This window comes from Leuciscus leuciscus (assembly GCF_965113295.1).
Source record: "Leuciscus leuciscus genome assembly, chromosome: 17".
NCBI classification, from domain to species: domain Eukaryota; kingdom Metazoa; phylum Chordata; class Actinopteri; order Cypriniformes; family Leuciscidae; genus Leuciscus; species Leuciscus leuciscus.
The window spans coordinates 8,577,147-8,598,933 of NC_138741.1; the positions used below are offsets into that span (position 1 = coordinate 8,577,147).

At 36.2% G+C, this 21,787-nt stretch overlaps 1 protein-coding gene across 1 annotated transcript; it reads left to right on the plus strand.

The window, feature by feature from the left end:
• Positions 1–18,716: 18,716 nt before the first annotated feature.
• LOC309479305 (lipocalin-like) lies at positions 18,717–21,205 on the plus strand. The gene is made up of 6 exons (XM_082143369.1): positions 18,717–18,875; positions 18,997–19,139; positions 20,530–20,609; positions 20,706–20,819; positions 20,911–21,012; positions 21,094–21,205. The coding sequence occupies exons 1-6, from the start codon at positions 18,780–18,782 to the stop codon at positions 21,102–21,104; spliced, it is 546 nt and encodes a 181-aa protein (XP_081999495.1). The 5' UTR covers positions 18,717–18,779; the 3' UTR covers positions 21,105–21,205.
• Positions 21,206–21,787: the final 582 nt, after the last annotated feature.

The following is a 21,787-nucleotide window of genomic DNA, read 5'->3' on the forward strand; positions in this document are numbered from 1 at the left end:
GGGCAACCACCCATAAGAGCATTACAATTATCTAGCCTTGAGGTCATGAATGCATGAACTAACTGTTCCGCATTTTTCATTGAAAGCATATGTCATAATTTAGATATATTTTTAAGATGGAAGAAGAGTTACAGATGCTAGAAACGTGGCTTTCAAATGAAAGATTGGTATCAAAGAGCACACCCAGGTTCCTAACTGACGACGAAGACTTGACAGAGCAGCCATCAATTGTTAGACAGTGTGGCGAGCACGACGAGGTCGAGGGCCGTGGGAGGACGGCGCGAGGCCGGTGGCGTGATTGATAATGAGCGACACGTGCGCGATGCACCGGTCTCGTATCTCTCACGGAGGAGTGGAAGCATAAAAGGAGGAGCGACGACAGTGGTGATCGAGAGAGGAACAGGCCTGGGCTTATGTTATGTTTTGTGTGGCCAACAGTCGTCCGCGAGGGGCTGCTGGCTTATATAAAAAATTTTGTAGTTGTTTATTTATTTATTAAAATGTGTGAATGTTTGCCGGTTCCCGCGTCCTTCTTCCCATATCAACGAACTTCGTTACAGACCGTATTCTAGGTTAGTAGTACGTGTGGTGGTTTTTGGTCCAATCATTAGAAAATCTGTTTTTTCAGAATTAAGTAATATGAAATTACTAGTCTAATTTTTACATCAACTATGCATTCCGTTAATTTCTGGAATTGGCAAGTTTCATTGGGGCACAAAGAGATATAGAGCTGAGTATCATCGGCATAACAGTGAAAACTAATCCCATGTTTCCTAATGATATCTGCCAAGGGTAGCATGTACAGAGTGAACAGCAACGGTCCTAGTACTGAGCCTTGTGGTACGCCATACTGAACTTGTGATCGATAAGACATCTCTTCATTTACTGCTACAAACTGATAACGGTCAGATAAGTATGATTTAAACCATGCTAAAGCAATTCCACTAATGCCAACATCATTTTCAAGTCTATTTAAATGTTGAATGTTGTGTCAATGGTATCAAATGCAGCACTAAGATCAAGTAACACTAATAGAGAGATACAACCACGATCAGATGATAAGAGCAAATAATTTGTAACTCTAATGAGAGCAGTCTAAGTATGGTACGGTCTAAATCCTGACTGGAAATCCTCACAGATACCATTTCTTTCTAAAAAGGAACATAGTTGTGAGGATACTGCTTTTTCTAGTATCTTTGACAAAATGGGTAGATTTGAGATCGGCCTGTTATTGACTAATTCTCTAGGATCAAGTTGTGTTTTTTGTTTTTTTAATTAGAGGTTTAATAATAGCCAGCTTCAAAGTTTTCGGTACATATCCTAGAGACAAAGATGAATTAATGATATTAAGAAGAGGATCTATGATCCCTGGAAGCATTTCTTTCAGTAGCTTAGTCGGTATACTGTAGGGTCTAACATACATGTTGTTGATTTAGATGATTTAATGAGTTTAGACAATTCTTCCTCTCCTATTGCAACAAATGAATGGAATTTTTCCTCAGGGGCACTACAATGCAGTGCCTGATGCGATACTATAGTAGACGGTTGCATAGTTATAATTTTCTCTCTAATATTATCGATCTTGTAAGTAAAGAAGTTCATAAAGTCATTACTGCTATGCTCTTTGGAAACTTCAGAAGTAGAAGCTTTATTTCTTTGTAATTTAGCCACTGTGTCAAATAAATACCTAGGATTGTGTTTGTTTTCTTCCAAGAGAGTCGAAAAATAAGCAGATCTAGCAGCTTTTAAGGCTTTTCTGTACGTAATCGTGCTCTCTCTCCACGAAATTCGAAAAATGTCTAGTTTGGTTTTCTTCCAGTTGCGCTCCATTTTTCTGGCTGCTCTCTTAAGGGCCTGAGTGTGTTTGTTGTACCACGGCGTTGGACTATTTACCATATATATGTTTACCATGTACATATGTTACCATATATATATATATATATATATGTGTGTGTGTGTGTGTGTGTGTGTGTGTGTGTGTGTGTGTGTGTGTGTGTGTGTGTGTGTGTGTGTGTCATTTTGCACTGATGCCAAAGCAGACAAATCTGTGTGCACAACAACAACCTGTTCATAAATTCCATATTGACACAATCATTCTATAAGCTCCTTCCTTAATCAAAATGTAAAGCTTTTGGATGTTACAAAACTGTCAAAAACCAGGTTGTGCTTTGATCCACTGTTTACCTTCCTGACAGATGTCTGACGTTCAGCCTTTGGGAACTCATCCTGACACCTAAGTAATCCTTCAACCAGTTCAATCAGGTATCTCCAGATGCCAGAAGATCTGCTGGGATGAATCACCTCATTGTAAGGCAGCACCATAGATGTTCACCTAGCTGTCATTTATTCTTCTCCAGGCGTCTCAGCTAAGAATTGCAAACTCTCTCCGAGCCCCAAGAGGTTATGGGTATCAGCTTATTGTGTTTTATAGCTTAGCATGATGTTTGGGGTGGCCGTGGAGCTTGACCTCAAAGGTCATTGTCCTTGACTCCCTGGCTTTATTCTAGACCCAACAGGCCCAGAAAATACCACTCTATGGACCCTGCAGTGAATAAAAGTAGATTTATGGGCTGTTTCTGCTGTGTTGACACACAAGATGTAATTATGCATTAAGGAACGGCTACTGCACCCTGTTAAGGTTTAGCTGGATTGGTTAGAGACAAGCACTGAAATAAGGAGATGAAGTAGGAACATTGGGGAAAATAAGGACTGTGTATAGATGTGTCAATGTGAACAAAATACTGCCCTCCTCGGATTTAGATCTCTATTTTTCTCTTCCTTTCAGTCTGTTGCTCCATGCACACTGTTTCTAAGTGGATCAATAAAGTCAATTCATGAGTCTGCCACCTTTCATGAATTTGATTTTTCTCCTAAATCAATATGTTCCCATCTGACTGCATCATCACTACTAAGTCTATTCTATCCAGCTCGTTGCAACAACCTTCTTTCTTAGAAAACCTCATATAATATGCTATATCCCGTATATGCTATTGATTACAGTATTAGTCTTATTAACCCAGTAAGTTCACTGTCTGTCTGCAAATGGTTCATATCAGCTGCATTAGCAATGTCTTTTTCATATTGTGACTGTCTCAAGTCATAGAAATATTTACAATGGATTCGATTTCATGGGTTTGAGTCATTCTGTTGATGTATGTCACTATTAAGATGGGGTAAGTTTGTTGTAAGATGTGCTTTGTTAATTTTATGCTGTGAGATTTACCTTAAAGGGTTCTGTCAGGTGCTTCATATTTACAACATTTAGCGTTTATCATGGAATATTTTTGTGGATTTAGTTTTAATTAATTACTTTTGTTTTAATTCATTTTAAATTTTAATTACATTTTTTTATTAAGCAGCTCGTAAACATACTTATCAATAGAAAACAACATTATAACCTGTTAAACATAAAAGTATTAGGCAATCATTTAAGGCATTTATCCTTGTATTGAACCTTTTTTGGCATAAAGTGTTTGTTCAAATTGAGTCGAGAACCCTAAGTACATGACCTTTTTTTTTTTTAAAAGTATGCAATGGGTTAGATTTCATAGTCATTCTATACACTTTAAGTCCCAGTTCAAGTTCTTTTTAAGATATGCTTTGTGAATTTTATCTTGTCAGAATCAAACAATTGTGTTCTACATAGTGTACATCAAATATGGCAACACAAACTTTGAATGTTATTCAACGTAAAACCTCACTGGTTCTCACACGCCATGATGCTTGGTAACGTGACAATTGAGAACCAATAAAGTTTAACGTTTTAAGGTTTGCGTCACCAAGTCTGTGTATGTATGCTTTGATCAATTATTTTGAGAATGAATAAAGGCACTCTGTCATTTTTGAAGCTTGAAAGTTTTGGTCCCCCTTGACTTTCACAATGTGGACAAAAACAATTGAAACATTCTTCAAAAAAGCTTTTGTGGTCTTTTGGGATCAAATTAGCCACTTTAGTAAAATTTCCCATAACAATATAATGTTAGAATTATGTCACATATATAAACATTATAAGTACATCAAATCACAGATGATCTATATTAATAATTGTAACTCAAATATAATTTTAAAAACTCATCCAAATGGCACTGCAGAACAGAAACATCAAACCAACAAGCCTATTTTCTGCTCAAGATGTGAGTTTTTGTTTTTCGGAACAAAGAAATTGTTTCAGTGCCATTAATGTTCACACTGAAATTACTGCCTGGCTTCATCTCCGGTGGGTTTGCTTATGTTATCCTCGCGCTCTAATTCACCGCTAGATTTATGGCCTTTCAGGAGGGACCAAACAGGACGAGAAACTGAGCCTGTTTGATCACGGGTTAGATTCTGATTTACCATCCACAGCTTAATTAAGTTACATGGCACCAGCGTGTTGGCCAGCTGCTGGGAGACGGAGCGCTGTGAGCGGTGGAGAGGATATCTGGTTGCACAGCCTTCCCTGAGCGGTCCCTGGGGAGGTTTGCAGTTGGACAGAAGCCTTTCTGGTACCCATAAGGCCAAGCTTGACTGATGCATGTGTAATTCATATCTCTATGTAGACCTGACATGGCTTCCTAAATGTATATGAGGGTGGTGTCAAGTGAACATGAAACTTTAACTTCAGTCTGTCAGGGGAGCCATATATTATAGTGGATGTTTTGCTGTACTACGGATCATTTTCAACCCTTTTGTAAATTGAGACCGTATGCAGTTTTATACTTTGGAACCCCTTTTCAGGATCACCAAATGATAATAAATAATGGTAACACTTTACAATAAGGTGTCATGTGTTAGCATTAGTAAACAAGAATAACCAATACTTTTACAGTATTTATTAATCTCAGTTAATGTTAATATCAACATTTCCCAGTCACTTGTTTCATTCCTGAATGAATCAGTGTTTTATGAATGAATAATTGCTTTATAAAAGGATTGTTCAATGACTCATTCATAAAGACTTTCATTTGTTTTATTTTGGAATGAATCAGGATTTTTTTAACAAATCTGTTGTGAATAATTCAATCTCTCATTAATATAGACAGTTACTTGTTGCATTCATGAATGAATCAGCATTTTTTAACAAATCTGTTGAGTGAATGATTCAATGGCTCATTTACAAAGACAGTTATGTTTTTGTTAATTAATGAATCAGCATTTTTGAACAAATCTGTTTGAGAGAATGATTCAATGAATTACTCATAAAGAGAGTCACTTGTTGCCACCTACTGGCGTAACAATGTAACCTGCAGAAAAAGTTGGCCAAAAATCCCCACCATTAATGTAAGGACTACTAGATGGTCTGTCTGGAATGCACAGACACAAGATCTGACAAGTGATACCTTCAGTGAAAAGCTTGAGTGCTGCTGAACCTCATATCAGCTTGGACGATCAAATTTGAGGACAGAAACTAATGGTTGCATAACATATATGTCTTTTTAAAATGAACTGACTTTATGAAGAAGTTCTGCATTTAAATCTTTAAATTTGTGCTTTGTTTTAATGGTACTAGAGGAATATTTAACTTAAAAATATGTTTTGAAAATGTTTATAAATTACCTTTTCAAATTTCATTTGTCTAATGAGGAGGGAATCCCATTTCAACAAGTGTGAAGGTTTATGAACTTTTAAATTAAAGTAGTGATTTATCGTGCAATTGAAATGCAATTTGCATTTAAGGGCTAGTTTATGGCCACTGAGGACCGTCAAGGCCATTAAATCTTGATAATGAGATTTGCATTATAAAATGAGGAGGATCGAATTCATGATGGCTGATCTAGGGAGAGATGTGAAATAAAGACCCTCACTCCCCTCTATCATTCCTAATCACATATTCAAGTTATTATAGGACCATTTCCAAAGTCAAAACTGTACAAAGTTAAGATTAAGGAGTCATTACACCAACAGCTACTCTGTGTATCTACATGTGAAATTACAAAGATAAAAACATGATTTGTCTTGCTCAGCCATGGATTTTTTTTTTTTTTTTTTTATCTCCTGCTGGCATTTTAATACTCATCTATTCCGCTGTCCATTTTGGTTTCCTTTATATAATTTCTGCTCCTGCTTTATGAAAATACTGCATGACAGGCTCATGTTCATGACCTGAACCCATGTCATTTCTGGCCAGAGTGATCAGTGTTCTTTCATTAATGTAATTTCAGTAATGAATTCTGGGGGTGATCTCACAGTCAGAGCCAATCTAATGCAGATGGTTTTCATGTTCTTTCTCCTTCCTAGCTTTTTAAATCAATATTAGGCCTTAATTCCCCATGTCTCATACTTTTTCCTTCATTAGTAGAATCCCATAGCGTGGATAGAATGAAATGGCCAATGCAAATGTCTCCACTGATAAATTATGTTCAGCATTTAAATATGAAAAACGTTCAGCTGAATGCAAAATCAATTAATGGCATTGTTATGTCTGATGAATTTGTTGAATAAGTACCAAATGACATATATTAGAGAGCGTCACTAATGCCATTTCTCATGCTTAGGGCTGTGGATTTGAACAAAGCCTGAAGTCTAAAGGTTTGCTAATAGATGTGCAATATGACATATAAAAGTGTCCATGATAGGAAAAAAGGTATACTTTGTAGTCATGCTATTACATTTGGTTTTGGAAAATGAATGAAAATGTAATTACTCATGTAATTACTACAAATGTCAGCAAGTATAAAGTATAACATATTGTCTTTACACCTTGATAACAGTAACGTCCAAACATATATATATTATGAGAAATACCCAAAAAAATATTATGCTAAACTACTTTTTGATAGCAGGACAGTTGTATTACCCAGACATTTTTTATTTATGTCTCCCAAAAAATGTCAAATATAAATAAAAAATGTATTCCTAAATTAATAGTTAGTAGCCTACCTAAAAAAAAAAATAAATATATATATATATATATATATATATATATATATATATATATATATATATACACCATTGACTTTTTAAATGTATTAAATGAATAAAGCTTAGCTTTTGTTTTTGCTTACATATTTGAGGTCAGTTACATAAAACACATGCTAATATACTGTATCATCAACTCCTTTCTCTTTAGCCATAAGGTCGGCTGACCAGACTGTTGTATCTCTATTTTTTATCCTGTAAATGAGCTGCTGTTAGTCCTAAACAGAGGCCCAGAACCCTGCGGAGGAAAGGACAAGCTAAGTACTCATTTATAGAGGGGATTGCTTGTGTCCTAGATAATTATTTTTAATGTCACTCATTACAGCGTCGCTGCGGGGGGAGAGCGGTATCAACATTCTTGCTGCTTTGCTTGGACACAATACCATTACAACAATGTCTTTCAATTAACCTTTCCTCTCTTCTATAATCAGCTCTTTCTGCTGGCCAGGCAAGTGCTGGATTAGAGGAGAGTGAGTCGGCATTAATGGACTATGACATGGAGACAGAAAGATGGTAAGACAGAGACGGAGATGGAGAGACAACACTTGCTGGCTGAGATGGCAAGATTCTCTTGTTCCAGGCTTGGCGCCCTCCAAAAACCTTATCCTCTATATCAACCAATTACAGATATCTTGTAGAATAATTTTAAAGAGGGCATAGGAATCTTAAAAACAATACAGTAAAGACACACCAATGATGCCAATACGGCTAACATTTTTACTTTCTGATATGAAAAGCTATTAGAATGTGATAATTCCCCCTCTGCATAGAGCAATTGCTTACTTCCTCAGAAAATAGTGGTTTGGTGCAAACAATTCCATTTCATTTCAAAGCATTTTGCGATAAAATCCAAGTGTCCTTGGAGGGATATTAAATGAAAAGCGAGTGAAACAATGTTCTCCCAAATCAGACTAGTGCTGAATCTACTAAATCTGGGAGGGGTATTATTCATGGGATGGTTATGAGAATCATGGCTAGCACTGATGCGGTGAGCGCCATAATCAATGTTTCAGAGTATGTCTCAGTTTTGTTTGCCTTGAATCCTGCCAGCATTACAAACAATCACAGAGAACAGATGTCCAAAATGTGTCCACAAATGTGGCACTGAATTTTAACTCAACTCATGTTTTCTGGCAAACCTACGAATGTGCATGACTACACATTTTCTATACCAGTTAGATTTCCTGAATGACTAATCGAACTTAAGGGGATAGTTTACCTTTTTTTTTTTTTTTTGTTAAAAAAAAAAAAAAAAATGTTGTCTATACAATGGAAGTCAATGAACATCAATACTGTTTGGTCACCAAAATTCTTCAAAATGTCTCCTTTTGCTTTCCACAGAAGAAAGAAAGTACTGTACATGTTTACTATTAAAGTTGAAAATAACACTAAAGGAAAAGACAAAGTGTATCACTATATAAACTGACTGCTGCAAACCAGGCTCATTGCAAATACATGACTCTGTCTACATTTCTGCAAAATCTGAAATGCGTTGCTCAGATCCAATTCACAAAAATGTGTTTTTATGTGCATATGATACACAGTTTTCATGTGCATATGATACTTACTTTATGCCGTGTAATACACACATACCCCACACCAGTCCTACCCAAGGGTTTACAGTGCGTATCATATGCACGTAAAAACTCATTTTCACGTATAAATTGCACAATAAATACAATGCGTGCTATAGAGACGCATTTCATGAGATCGGGTCTTAAAGACATTAATTAGCCGTCGTTTAAAAGGTGGAGATCTGAAACCATTCAGCTGCGCACAATTTCAAGATCATTTGCGATTTATACATTTTACATCTGGAAGAGAGGCGTATGCACGTTTTTTGTGCATATGTTCATTCTCTGAATCACATGTACCCTTACAAAAAATAAGTATATTTCAAGTTAATTTTGTTAAGTATACTTAAGTAAAGGTCAAGTATACTTTATGTAGCCTATTAAGTATACTAATATCAATGTACTAGAAGTATACTTGTAAGTGTACTGTTTATACTACTTGGGACTAATTTGGCCCAATTTTTTGTGTAAAAAAGTATACATTTAAGTATACTTTAAGTGTAACAGTAGTAAATTTTGAGTACACAACTAGTTTACAACTACGTATTTCATTTGTACTGCAACTATACTACAAGTAAACTTATAGGTATACTGATAGTTAACTTGTCAAATGCTTGTAGCACATTTTTTTGTTTATTAAAGTACACTTTGGTAGCCTAGAAATCTAGACGCACCCTAGTGGCAGCAAAATGGTATTTTGCTGCCAGGGCAGTCTAGCAACTCTCCATTGACTTTCAAGCTGCAAAAACCTAAATTGGGTCAGGCCAATCACGTCGTGTATAGAGTAAGAGTTGCGACGGTTACCTGCTACTTGAAAACAAAGAATGGCGGCTGCTGGCGAACATCTTTCGAATCGGCTTTGTCCGCGACTCTGGAGGACTTGGAGTTAAGTTTTTCTTTGAGAAAAGAGCATAGAACAGCACTTAAGTCATTCTTAAAAAAAGGAAGATGTGTTCGTAGTTTTGCCGGCCAGATATGGCAAAAGTTGAATCTATCAACTAGCTCCGCTGTTGGGAAAACGCTCTGGTTGGTTGAAGCGCTGTCCTATTGCGTGCCGAGGGAATTTGAAAGACAGCCGTTTATCCCGCCCCTCGGACTGAGCCGTGTCTATGGTGAGTTGCCAGACCTAACATCTTGATGTAGGTCTGGCTTGCCAGGCTAACACTTTGGAGTATACTCTCAGTAAACTACTAGTTTAGTAGTTTTATACTGCAAGTATGCTTAAGTTGTAAGTGAACATAAAATCATACTTATAGTTTATTTATATATTATTTTGTACTAAAAGTATTCTACTATGTTCCTATTTAGGTATTACTTTTTTATATACTTAACTCTTTCCATAAAAAAAAATTTTTTTTTTTGTTTTTTATCAACACTTGAATGTGGGTAAGTTTCATTTTTTTAAAAGAAGAAAAAAAGCTACATTTTACACCAAAAAACATTTTTGTCAAAGACTACATCCGGATCGGATTCCAAACGATGATCAAAACATAGAATAGATCGAGTCCATCAACACCCTCAAAGCTTCACCTTCGTTAACCCTTCCTGGGTCGACATTTCATTCTGTAACGTTAGGCAGTTTTACACTTATATGCTGTTTAATGTTTGATGAGCATGCTATTTCACATTTGCTTCTATCACCTGTTTCTGATTCTTCTTCACCTGTGTTTTGATCCGGAGATTCTGTACTATTTCAGAAGATATGTAATAGCGCCCCCTACCGTATAACAGTTAAAACATGGATGCCGGGAAAATTCAGTCACCGTGGGGAAAGAGTAAAGTAGATTTGAAGTAAATTCCTATGTACACTACCAGTGGACTAGACACAAAAGATACTCAGAAACTATACATAAAGTATATTTCTGAGAAGTACATAAAAAGAAGACTGAAAGTATATATATTTTTTTTATATTTTAAAATAAGTAATACTAAGAGTACACTTGAATAAACTTATTTTTAGTAAGGGTTAGCATTATTAGATGCATCAAAATGTATTCATTTACAAATCATGCATTTTGGTAAAAGTGTTTTGAGGTCATAACATAGTATTGTGTGAGGAACCACACAAAAAACAAGTCTTTCTTAATCGATAATCTGCCCTCTTGTGTGAAAAGGAACAACAGATGTAGGTGTTTTACTGCCTCTAGTGTTCATCTCAGTTAGAAATTGTAGTCAAATGTATGCACAAGTATGTTTTTGTATTTCAGCAGAATGTAGCCAGTCTCAAGTGAGTCTGGGTTGTAACAAGAGTAAAGTATGGGGATGTCTTATGTTACTTTACCCAACCGCAGTGAGTAGGCTAAAGAAGATGTCCTTCCCACAGAGAGATGCAGTCATAGATTTTCTAAAGTTTGCTGGTGTCCTTTTCCTAATCTGATCAGCATGACTCCAGGTCACGAAGGCAAAGACAGCTGGAATCAAATTATAGTCAGTTCCTTTTACACAATGGCCCATCAACTTACTGCCTGTCACTCACACACACACACACACACACACACACAGAGAGAGAGAGAGAGAGAGATGCCCTCTCAAGCACCTATAGAGCTGCCAACCAAGTATCGTACTTTAACTAGTTGGGCCTTCAATAATAATAATAATACTCCAGAACACTGTGTTGTTACGAGAGAAAATGACACTGAGGTGGTAAGCTGACAACTAAGTTTTGTTTAAAATACCATATTGAAGATGTGTGCATCGGGCGAACGGTCACCGTGATTTTGCCAAGTAAGTTGTCCCTCAAATCTGATTGGCTGATTGGAATGTTTACAGTTTATGTCAAGTTTAGGCATACAGCCAGGGTTATGTGCTTCTACATCAGTGTTATTCACATATCATTTCCCTCTGATATTAAGGATAAGTTATGGGAAGGGTTATGTTTAGGCAAAGGGATTTGGTTAGGACTACATTTTCAGCCCAGAAAGTTGCTCCAGGTTTTACTCTGCCTTTTAGCACAGCATTGTATAGCTCAAACATTTTTCTAGAAACCTTAAGATTTCTATGAGAAAAATTTTAAGTAAATAGCAAATAGCAGTATAATTTTTTTTTTTTCATCAACAGTGTGGCTCTAAACTTAAATCCCACATTAAAGTGATGCAGATAAATTCAGCTGTTACATCCCTTGATAATATTTTACAGTTGTTCAGTGTAAATAAAGAAAACAAATGACAATTGTGGTTTAACATTTTTGTGTGTGTGTGTGTGTGTGTGTGTGTGTGTGTGTGTGTGTGTGTGTGTGTGTGTGTGTGTGTGTGTGTGTGTGTGTGTGTGTGTGTGTGTGTGTGTGTGTGTGTGTGTGTGTGTGTGTGTGTGTGTGTGTGTGTGTGTGTGTGTGTGTGTGTCAGGGAAAGTGGTTGAATAATCATCTCACATTCTTTTCCTGGCCACTGTAATGTTGAGCCTGGTTTCTCCCAAGGTTTTTGTTGTTGTTTCATTTCTATCACCTGATGAAAGCACTTTTGACTTTGGCTTACTCAGTTGGGGTTTAAAAGACAATTAATATTCAGTAACATTATCAACAAAACTTGAGCTGAATTGAGCTGGATGTTGCAGAGCTGCTTTATAGCTGATTCATCTTTTATAACTGATGAATTTTGCAACATTTATCTGCACTGTTATTGAACTGAACTGAATCAACATTGAACGGGCTCTATAGCTGAATTATGATTATTGTCTTCTGTAGAGCCGCTTATAGCTGAATTGATCTCATTTCATAACTGACGAACTTTACACATCATGAACTGAATCAACACTGATTTGAGCTCAATAATTACACTATTGTCTTCTCTAGCAAGATACTGGTTAACCTGAACAGAAACCATTACAAAAAAAACATAAAAATGCACACTTTATGACAAAACAAAAGTTGGTTGTATTAATGTGAACATTGTCAGAAATTAACAAAATGATTGTCTGTTTTTGTGTGCATGCGTATGTGTGGGTTTGTCGAGGAGTTAATGATCAACCCGAGTCATCACCCTAATCTGTATTTGGCAACACTGGACAGCTGCCAGACTCTTATTAGCAAACTTCTAACAGAGCTGTCTAGGAAAACTGCTGTCTTATTTAGGCATATAAAGCAATGGTTTAAAAAGAATTGATTTCACGATTGGCTTCTGGCTGCATCTGTTGTTTGTGCTCATATGGCTCAGTCTCTGAGAGCCTACTGAGGCTCCAAAAGCATGTGTGTATCTGATGCAGACTGAAACCCACTGACCCCCGGACCACGTTTTAAAGCCTATCATTCTTGCCTGGATTAGTTTGGTTTAGAAAAAAATTAGCTTGGACAATCAGCAGCTTTGAAGTGTGATACTTTCATTAAAGGGATAGTTCACCCAAAAATTAAAATTCTGTCATCATTTACTCACCCTCAAGTTGTTTCAAACCTGTATGAATTTCTTTTTTTCTGCTGAACACAAAAGAAGATATTTTGAAAAATGTCTGTAACCAAACAGTTGATGGACCCCATTGACTTCCATAGTAGAAAAAAAAAAATCTATGGAAGTCAATGGGGTCCATCAACTGTTTGGTTACCGACATTTTTCAAAATATCTTCTTTTGTGTTCAGCAGAAAAAAGAAATTCATTTTCCTTTTGCCAGATCTGTTCCATGTTTAACACATCATAGGAGTTTTTCTCTCTGGACATACAGTGGACCAAATATGTGTTTGGACACTTAATATACTCTTAAATGTAATAATATCACTTAAATATTCACATGCAGTATGTTCAACTATTTGTGGAGTTATTTTGGCAAGTGCATTGTTTCAACTAGTGATAGGGAAGATCAGATAATTTTCCTGACTTGGATCTTTGAATCGCATTAGCAAGTTATAAGAAATTAATGATTGATTCAAAACTTAACTTATCATCTTGTACAACCTGTCCTGTCCGCAAGGGCTCTGATAAGGACAAATCAATATATATAATAGCTAACCTCCCTAGTCTGGGAACTTGCCTCAAAGCAGGACCTAAAATATCATAGTTACCATTATTATCATTTCATAGTCAGTCTCAATTCAGAAAATAGATCCGCACACGAAATGTGGCACTGATGAAGGGTTGAACCAGAACGTTTTGCGCACCTTGCACTTTTTTTTTACACTTTTGCACTTCATTTGTGGCCTCAGTTGTGTGTTCAATTAAAGGTGCACTATGTAAGATTTTTTGCAGTAAAATATCCAAAAACCACTAGGCCAGTGTTATATATTTTGTTTAGTTGATTACTTAAAATATCCCAAAATGTTTCCAACTATTTGTAAATCGTGAGAAAATTGTGATTTTAACCAAGGAACCGAGAGCTCCACGTCCGAGACTACCTTCGACTTGACAGAGACGCGAGTGGCGTCTCTGTCAAGAGTGTTGCATGTACTTTATTAGACAGGTTAGCAAATGTACATAAAACTAATCAATGTTATATAGTTTTACATGATGACATGTAAGAATATGATCTGTATGTTATTCTAATGTTGATCTAGCTTACTGCTAGTCTCATACAGCCAACAAACTAACACATAGAATAACATTCAACACACTCAAATGCAGTTTAGTTAGACCAAGTGAAACAGCGCTGTATTACCTCACAAGTTTAATTCGTCTAATAAACTGACCTGGGTGAGTAGTTATAAAGCACTTGCGTGTAGTTCGGTAGAATTAATTGTCCATATTTCTTTATCCGCGGGGTAAATTTCCTTTATCTTTATAAATAATTTCTGTATCTGCTGATATCTGTCTCTCATTAGCAATCGCGCCCTGCTTTATACCACAGTCATGTTAAAAACATCATTGTATTCACTCATTCATAAACATTATTAGATCCATCGGCTTGACGACAAGATCCATAATTCCGCTTAAAGGTAGGGTAGGTAGGATTTTTCTAAAAAACTTTTTTTCAAATTTGTTTAAACTGTCTTTATATACCAATACATAATTAAAATGTAAGTGCTCTGAAAAAGAGAGTATAAAAATCGAGTGACTGTAGACCTTTTAATCTACAATAAACACAGCTCATTATTTCCATCCGGGACGAAACAATTGATTGGTTTGGGCGACTGTCACTCTCTCTCGCAACCATGGCTACCATCCCTGTTGCTACAAGATAATGGAAAAACGTGTATCAGTGCAACCTGTTTTTAGCTTTGCCTTATAAATATAGCTCGTTACCTATAAATATATAGCTCGTTACTGAATCAAACAAAATATATTTTAAACTTTACCAGTATCGATATGCTAGCTTGATAGTGAGTACTAAAAGCCATCTTATTTGTTTATATTTATAGTGATAAAGTTAGGTATTTTATTACATGTGATTCTGACATGATGTCACTGCATGCACTGCGCTCCTTCCTCTCCACTCGTCTCAGGTAAATAAATAAGTAAGTAAGTAAATAAATGCGTCTTCCAGCTGAGCCTGAGCGTTTGGCGTCGCGCGTTCATGTGTTTTGGGGGCGTGGCTTTGGAAGGAGCTCAGAAGGGAGGGGGTGGAGTGAATGGAAATAATTAGCTGTGTTTACAACAGTCGTGAGAGGTCTACATTAGTGTTGCACGGTGTACCGATACTTCAAAAGTATCGCGATACTCGGAAATTAAAAACGTCACGATACCTAAATTTATCAGTATCGATACTTAAATTTTTTTTTTTAAACGCCTCCCTATGGACGTCTGTGTTTTTTTCCTGACGCACGCAGCAAAGAACCTGCCGCTGTCAGTGTCATGTGACAAAACACTACAGCGACATGGCTGCATGTGCGAGCACAAGTGGTCCACGACTCGTAGAAAGATGACGCGAGGAGTGACATATGGAAGTACGTTGCCTACCTTGCTCCGTTGCACGGTGCACCGATACTTAAAAAGTAAATCGGAAATTAAAAACGTCACGATTCCTTAATTTATTAGTATGGATACTTCTAAGAATGACCGGCTGCGTGTCGTGTCCGTTTTTATTTCGGCTCCCATGTTAACTGCCTGCGTGACACACGCGTCTGGGCGCGGCTCGAGGGAAACGCGTGTATGCTAGAAATAGAACCGACGCCTATTTTTCACGCGACACGCAAGCGTGTTGGAAGCGTTTCCAGACAAAATAGAATAGGAAAAGATGTTTCTATGTCATTTTGACACGAATACATATTAATAAATGACATTTTGATGTTTGAAAGTTTTGACATAAATACAATAGGCCTATAAATGTAATTTAAAAAAATATTATCGATTTTCAAATATTGCACCTCTCAATACAGAACGAATTATTCTGTAGCCTATTTTGCCGTCAACACTGCCGACGTTGTCTTTGCTGCTATATATTTATGTTTAACATGAAGTATAGGCCTTCCACAACTCTCTCCCCAGATGTCAAATATATCACCAATGTGGCTTATCATATGTTACCAATATTAAACATTGTTTAATATAATCGCTGTTCATATTTTTATTCAAAGTTCAGAATCAAGATAAAGCTCATATGTTTCTTATGATAAATGAGATAATGCTGCTAAATTTATATATATTTTTTTTACCTTGAATGTCATTGCTCTAATTTATTTTTTATATTTTTATATTTCATATTTTGTTCAAATGTTTTATATATCTGCTGTTCATATGTTCATTTATTAGTGTGTTATATGATTAGAATGTTGTCCCGGTTTTAAAATAAAGCACAGCAATGATATTTGAGAGTGTTTCTCCCTTTTCAGGAAAAGTATCGAAAAAGTATCGAAATCGCAATACTTGACTTGGTATCGGTATCGAAACAATAATTTTGGTATCGTGACAACACTAGTCTACATACAATCGATTTTTATACTCTCTTTTTCAGAGTACTTGCATTTTAATTATGTATTGGTATATAAAATTTACCAATTTTATATACAGTTTAAACAAATTTGGAATGTTTTTTTTTTTAGAAAAATCCTACCTACCCTGCCTTTAATGCTTATGCGTCATCAAACTACGCCTTTGTTATTGTAAGAGGTTAGCGACCCTTAGCGGCGAAAAAAATTACATATTGTAGCTTTAAATCTAGTGAGCTTTTTGGCCAATTTTCGTGAGTGGATCTTTTTTCGGATTTTTTTGTTTTTTTGGATCTACGCACCGCAAGAAGTTCATTCATCTGTTTGGGACTGGTGTTTGGCACTACGCCTTTCCTTCCCCTTGATAGTCAGTCACAATAAAATATCATTACCATTCAAATAATTTTTCATCTGCTTTTAATACAGTTCAACATGTATGTTGGTCTTTATTTTAGAAGAGTTGTCTGGATTCTGGACTTCTTAACAGAGAGAACGCAGAGAGTAGAGTGAGCGGGTGTTTGTCTGAGATGTCATCATCCGCAGGGTCTGGGGTTTCTCACCACTTCTTTATACTGGCGATTGCTGTAGACAGCATGACAACAGATATATTTTACATTTTGCTGATGATTCGGCTATTTTCTGTGTCCTCCACTGATGAAAATGATCACAGTCCTATAACTGATGACTTTGTATGCTGGTGTGACAGAGCATTCCTGCAACTAAATGTGGCAAATACAAATGAAACGGATTTTAGGCACAAGCCCTCTGTTCCTCGGAGTACTATTATCAAGGGGCAGGTGGTTGAAGTTGTGGAATCCAATAAGAACCTTGGTAGCCTGATTGACAAAAAGTTGAAACTAATACTGAGTTGATCTGTAAAAAAAAAAAAAATATGATTGGTTGATTGGAATGTTGTTCCAGGATCAACAAAGTTGTTATCCAGGAACACACTTGGTGAAATCAGGTTCTGTGTCAGTGTGTCAGTAAAGTGGTTTTTCTGTATTTTTCTGGTTTTGTATGTTGTAATTTCTGTATTTTATGGTCTGTCAGTCCGGAAGTCTTGCCGCAAAAACAATTGCCCCTTGGGGGACAAAAGCTGTAAGTTGAAATTGATTTCTCTTTCCTGTACATAGCCTATGCAGCTGTCATGTGACGAAAGAACGAACAACTTGAACTCGGAAGGTGAACTAATAACTTCTGTTCCCTGTTGCGCATGAGTGGAACAAAAACAATGAACATCACTTTCTAAGACAACCTTTTTGACATTTTGAGTCATTCAAAATGAATAGTTCATGAGCAACCCATCACTAGTTTTAATTAAAGATTTATTTATTTTAAAAGGACCTTTATACCTGATAATTGTATCACCTCCTGAATGGGACGCTTCTCCCTTGATTATTTTGTTACCTCATTTTGTTTTGATCCTGTTTCTCCTTGAACTTGGTTTATCTGCATTTAGATTTTATTTGGATTGTTCTGTGACCCTGCACTCAGTTCTGCACCTTTTGTTCAGTTGTGTCCCTTTTTCTCTGTACTCTCCTTATTTGTTATCTTATTTTGCAATCTGTTTTTGATAAAACCGAACAGTTTAAGGGCACTGACATAAAACGTGCAAGAAGCAATGTAATGTAATTTTGCAGATTTCCTATTTCCAATGAGAATGAAAGAATTAAAAAAAATTGCGTTTTAAAAATAGTTTGAAGAACAATAGACATACTACAGCATTCAATATTATTTTCAATGTTATAAGCAGGACTTTATCCACCATAGATATTTCGGTGGATGCATCCCCTAATCATGAATATCTGGTTTCCTCGAATATAAGCTTCGAAAGTGGTATTTTTCCTCAAGCCATTCGAGAATTTTTACATTCTAGTAACAAAAAAGTACTTATAAATCAAAGCAAGGGAATATTGGTGAGGTTAGTGTGGTGTAAATCTTAAAACAAGACTCTGCCTGTCCACAAGGGGTGAACATGTTGTACATCCATCATTCCAAAATACATCCAAGGAAATAATTTTCTCATGGGAAAAACCTCAAACACAGAAAAGAGCATGTATCATCTTAAAATGAGTTTCTGTAGCACCTGCTATTTACAATTACCACATAAGCACAGAAGGCACATATAATTCAAAGACTGCACAAGACCAAATGCTGATTTGTATACAATGCATTGTGATATTTTGCATTGCATTTTATTACAAATGTTTTTATTTATGCCACAACATGAACTTCAGGATGCTTGATTCAGTCATCATCCTCAACAATTATGTTGGCATGCATTCAAAGGGCCAAATGAGGGCATCAGTCAGAGGGTCATAACAAGGAATTAAAAAATAACCCTTGAACACCCACAAATATCTGGAAAGATCCACATGTGCATGTTGTGAAACAGCTGTCTGTGGATATGGGAGGGACTCAGAGTTAAGGAGGGTAATCATGCGATATAAAACAGGTGTTGCCATTCATTTTCTCCAAATTTGCCTTCTGAACTTCATACAGAAAGGGAACCCTACACATATACAGCCATGAAGACTGTTGAATTGAAAATACTTTGCGTTCTTTTCTTCACGGTTTTTGCCTCTGCTCAAGTTATGCCCATGACTGACTTCAACCTCGAAAAGGTTAAAACATTTATCTTGTGATCTTAATGCAAAATACTGTAAATTAAAGTATCTCGATGTTATCAGAGACAGTGAGTTATAGACGTGTTATATTCATGTTTGCTAACTCCATTCTCTGCAGATGGCAGGAAAGTGGTATCTCGTTGGATTTGCTACAAATGCTAAACATTTTGTCAATAGTCACAAGGCTGACATGAAGATGGGAACTGCCATGCTGGTGCCTACTGAAGACGGAGACCTTGATCTCAGTTACACTCATCTAAAGTAAGCTAAAGTTAGCTTTGTTGTAGTGTTAAGGCAAGACACCACATGTGAATAGGGTAAAATAATTGATAATAGATTAACAAAAAATTTCTGAAATGTTGTTTAACTAATACAGTTTTTCTCAATCGCTTTGGCTTTAATTCACGAATGAGATTTTTATTTTTATTTTTCAGATCTCTGAATCAATTAGTTTCTTGTTGACATCAGATTTTAATTTCTTATTGATTTAACTGACCTGATTTAATTTAATTAAATTAAATTTATCTTATTTTGTTTTGGCACGTGTGCAAAAGAGTAAGTCTACAATTTGCACAATAACTCAGTGCACATGGCTTGTTTATCAAAAGTCATGAGTTGATTCTCAGTGAAATTGTAAAACTCTTCACAACTTCTCAACATTGTTTCATCTTGTGAGCCAGAACAATCACTACTATTTTTGTAGAAAAATCATAACTCTAAACAGCAGTGGCTACAGCAGGACTGTATTATATACATACATTTGTAATCATACAGTACTTTCATTTTTGTAATGAATGTACATTACATTACACATTACAAATGTGTTACCCAAAAGCTGGAAATTCTTGCTTGCCATGGAAGAGCAATAGGAAGATATAAAAGACTGTGAGGTGGTGTTAGGGGAAGACAATGTGTAAAATTAAAACAAGCAACTGAGAATTTTCTGTTTACATAAAACATTTCTGCAAAAATGTACTGTATGAATACAAATGTTAATTTTTGTTTTGTGTTCTACAGTATTGACTTTTCCTAGTCAATGTTTACCAATCTGTTTAAATCTGTATCTAAAAATCTCAGTGTGATACACAAGAGCATTCAGCTAGACAAAACTGACTTTCTTGTATAGTATAGTTCTTGTATAGTATAGAAAATCAACACATTATCAACAAATTGTCAACAAAAAATAGAAGAAAAAAAACTAAACAAAATTTGCATATAACAAATATTTCCATAGTGAAAAAACATCGAAACATTTTGACCAGTGTGACTGACAAAAACATTTTTTATTTTAGTGGCATTGGCCAATTTACTGACACAATAACTAGGTTTTGAAGCATGAATTAAATGTTTTGGTTTGTTACATGTTTTGATGTTCCAGCAAACAGTTGTGACAATTGAACCTACAGTTTGCAGAATTGTAAGACTGTTTCGAAAAATGTGGCAAAGTGATTAAGATAAACTGTAATAATTAATTAAATATGCACTAAATATGCACTAAATCTGTTAAAAATTCTTGTCAGCCAGGAAAATATTATATACAGTAAATCAGGAGATGGATGGATGGAATCTTGTCTTAAATAATAATAGTCTGGATGATTGTTCTCTTGCTTACAAAATAAATAATTTTAAATGTTTAAAACTTGTTTCTTAGGAGCGATGGCTCCTGCTTCAGCCTGAAAAATCTTGCGAAGAAAACTGAGATTCCTGGACGCTTTGTCTTCCAGAACAAGCGTTAGTCATCCTGCTTTTGCTCTTTAGCTAATAATCAGATTGCTCTTTATCATCATACTTTTGTATCTTTGGCCTAAATGTGTCTGATTCTATCAGGTTGGGGAAATGACAATGACATGCACGTGGTTGATGCCAAATTTGATGAGTATGCTATCGTTCACACCATCAAGACCAAGGAAGGGAAATCTGAGGTTCTCAACAAACTCCACAGTAAGAGTTCACTTCGTCTAAATTTCACAATATTGCTGAAACGTTTTTGTGAAAAGATGCTAAACAGACTCTGAATGTGTCACGGTTACAGGCCGTACCGCAGAAATAACTGATGACTTGAAGGAAAAGTTTAGGCAGTTTTGCCTGGACACCGGCATCCTTGAGGAAAACATTGCCATACTGACAAAGAACGGTACATTGTCTCAATCCTTGTGGTCACTGATACTGTACAATAATAGTTTTTTAAAACTAACTTTTAACTACTGTTTTGCAGGTGAATGCTAAGTTTCTCAAGTGTCTCTTCAACCACAGAAAGACAAAAAAAAAAAAAAAAAAAACAGTTGATCTGATCATGTCAATGAAAAATAAAGATCTTTCTGCTTCTGACCTCTTTGTATGGAAGCATTATGTGCCTTAAACACATTTCTGTCATGACAACTCTCGATGTGATTGGCATGGTAATGTAGCCTGGAAATCCAGACCTAAATCTGAAAGATTAATGAAAATCGTCCAGCTCGAGGGGCGGCACCAAGCATGCATTTGAAAATCTCACTGCACGCAATTGGATAACACTACAACCAATCACAACAAGCCCCATACGCTTAGCTACCAGCGGAGCTAACTGGTAGATTAGACTTTTGCCGTATCCGGTCGGCAAAACAGCAAAAACGTCCTTCTTGCAAAGGAACGATTCGAGCGCCGCCTTCTGTTCCTCCTTTAGATAAAAAGCCTAGTCTAATTCGTTCACTGTGGCCAAAGCCGTTTCAAACAACTGGTATTCATCCATAGCCATCTTGCATCTCGCCTCTGGCCCGCCTATATCAGATAACCCGCTGTGATTGGTGCAGCTCGGATACAAGGGCATATTTAATGAGCGTCATTGCTCAACGCCAGAGTAACTCGCTGAGCAAATTCAACTTGTGCTCTCGCGAGAACTCTGGATTTCCAGGGTAATGGTAATGGGTATT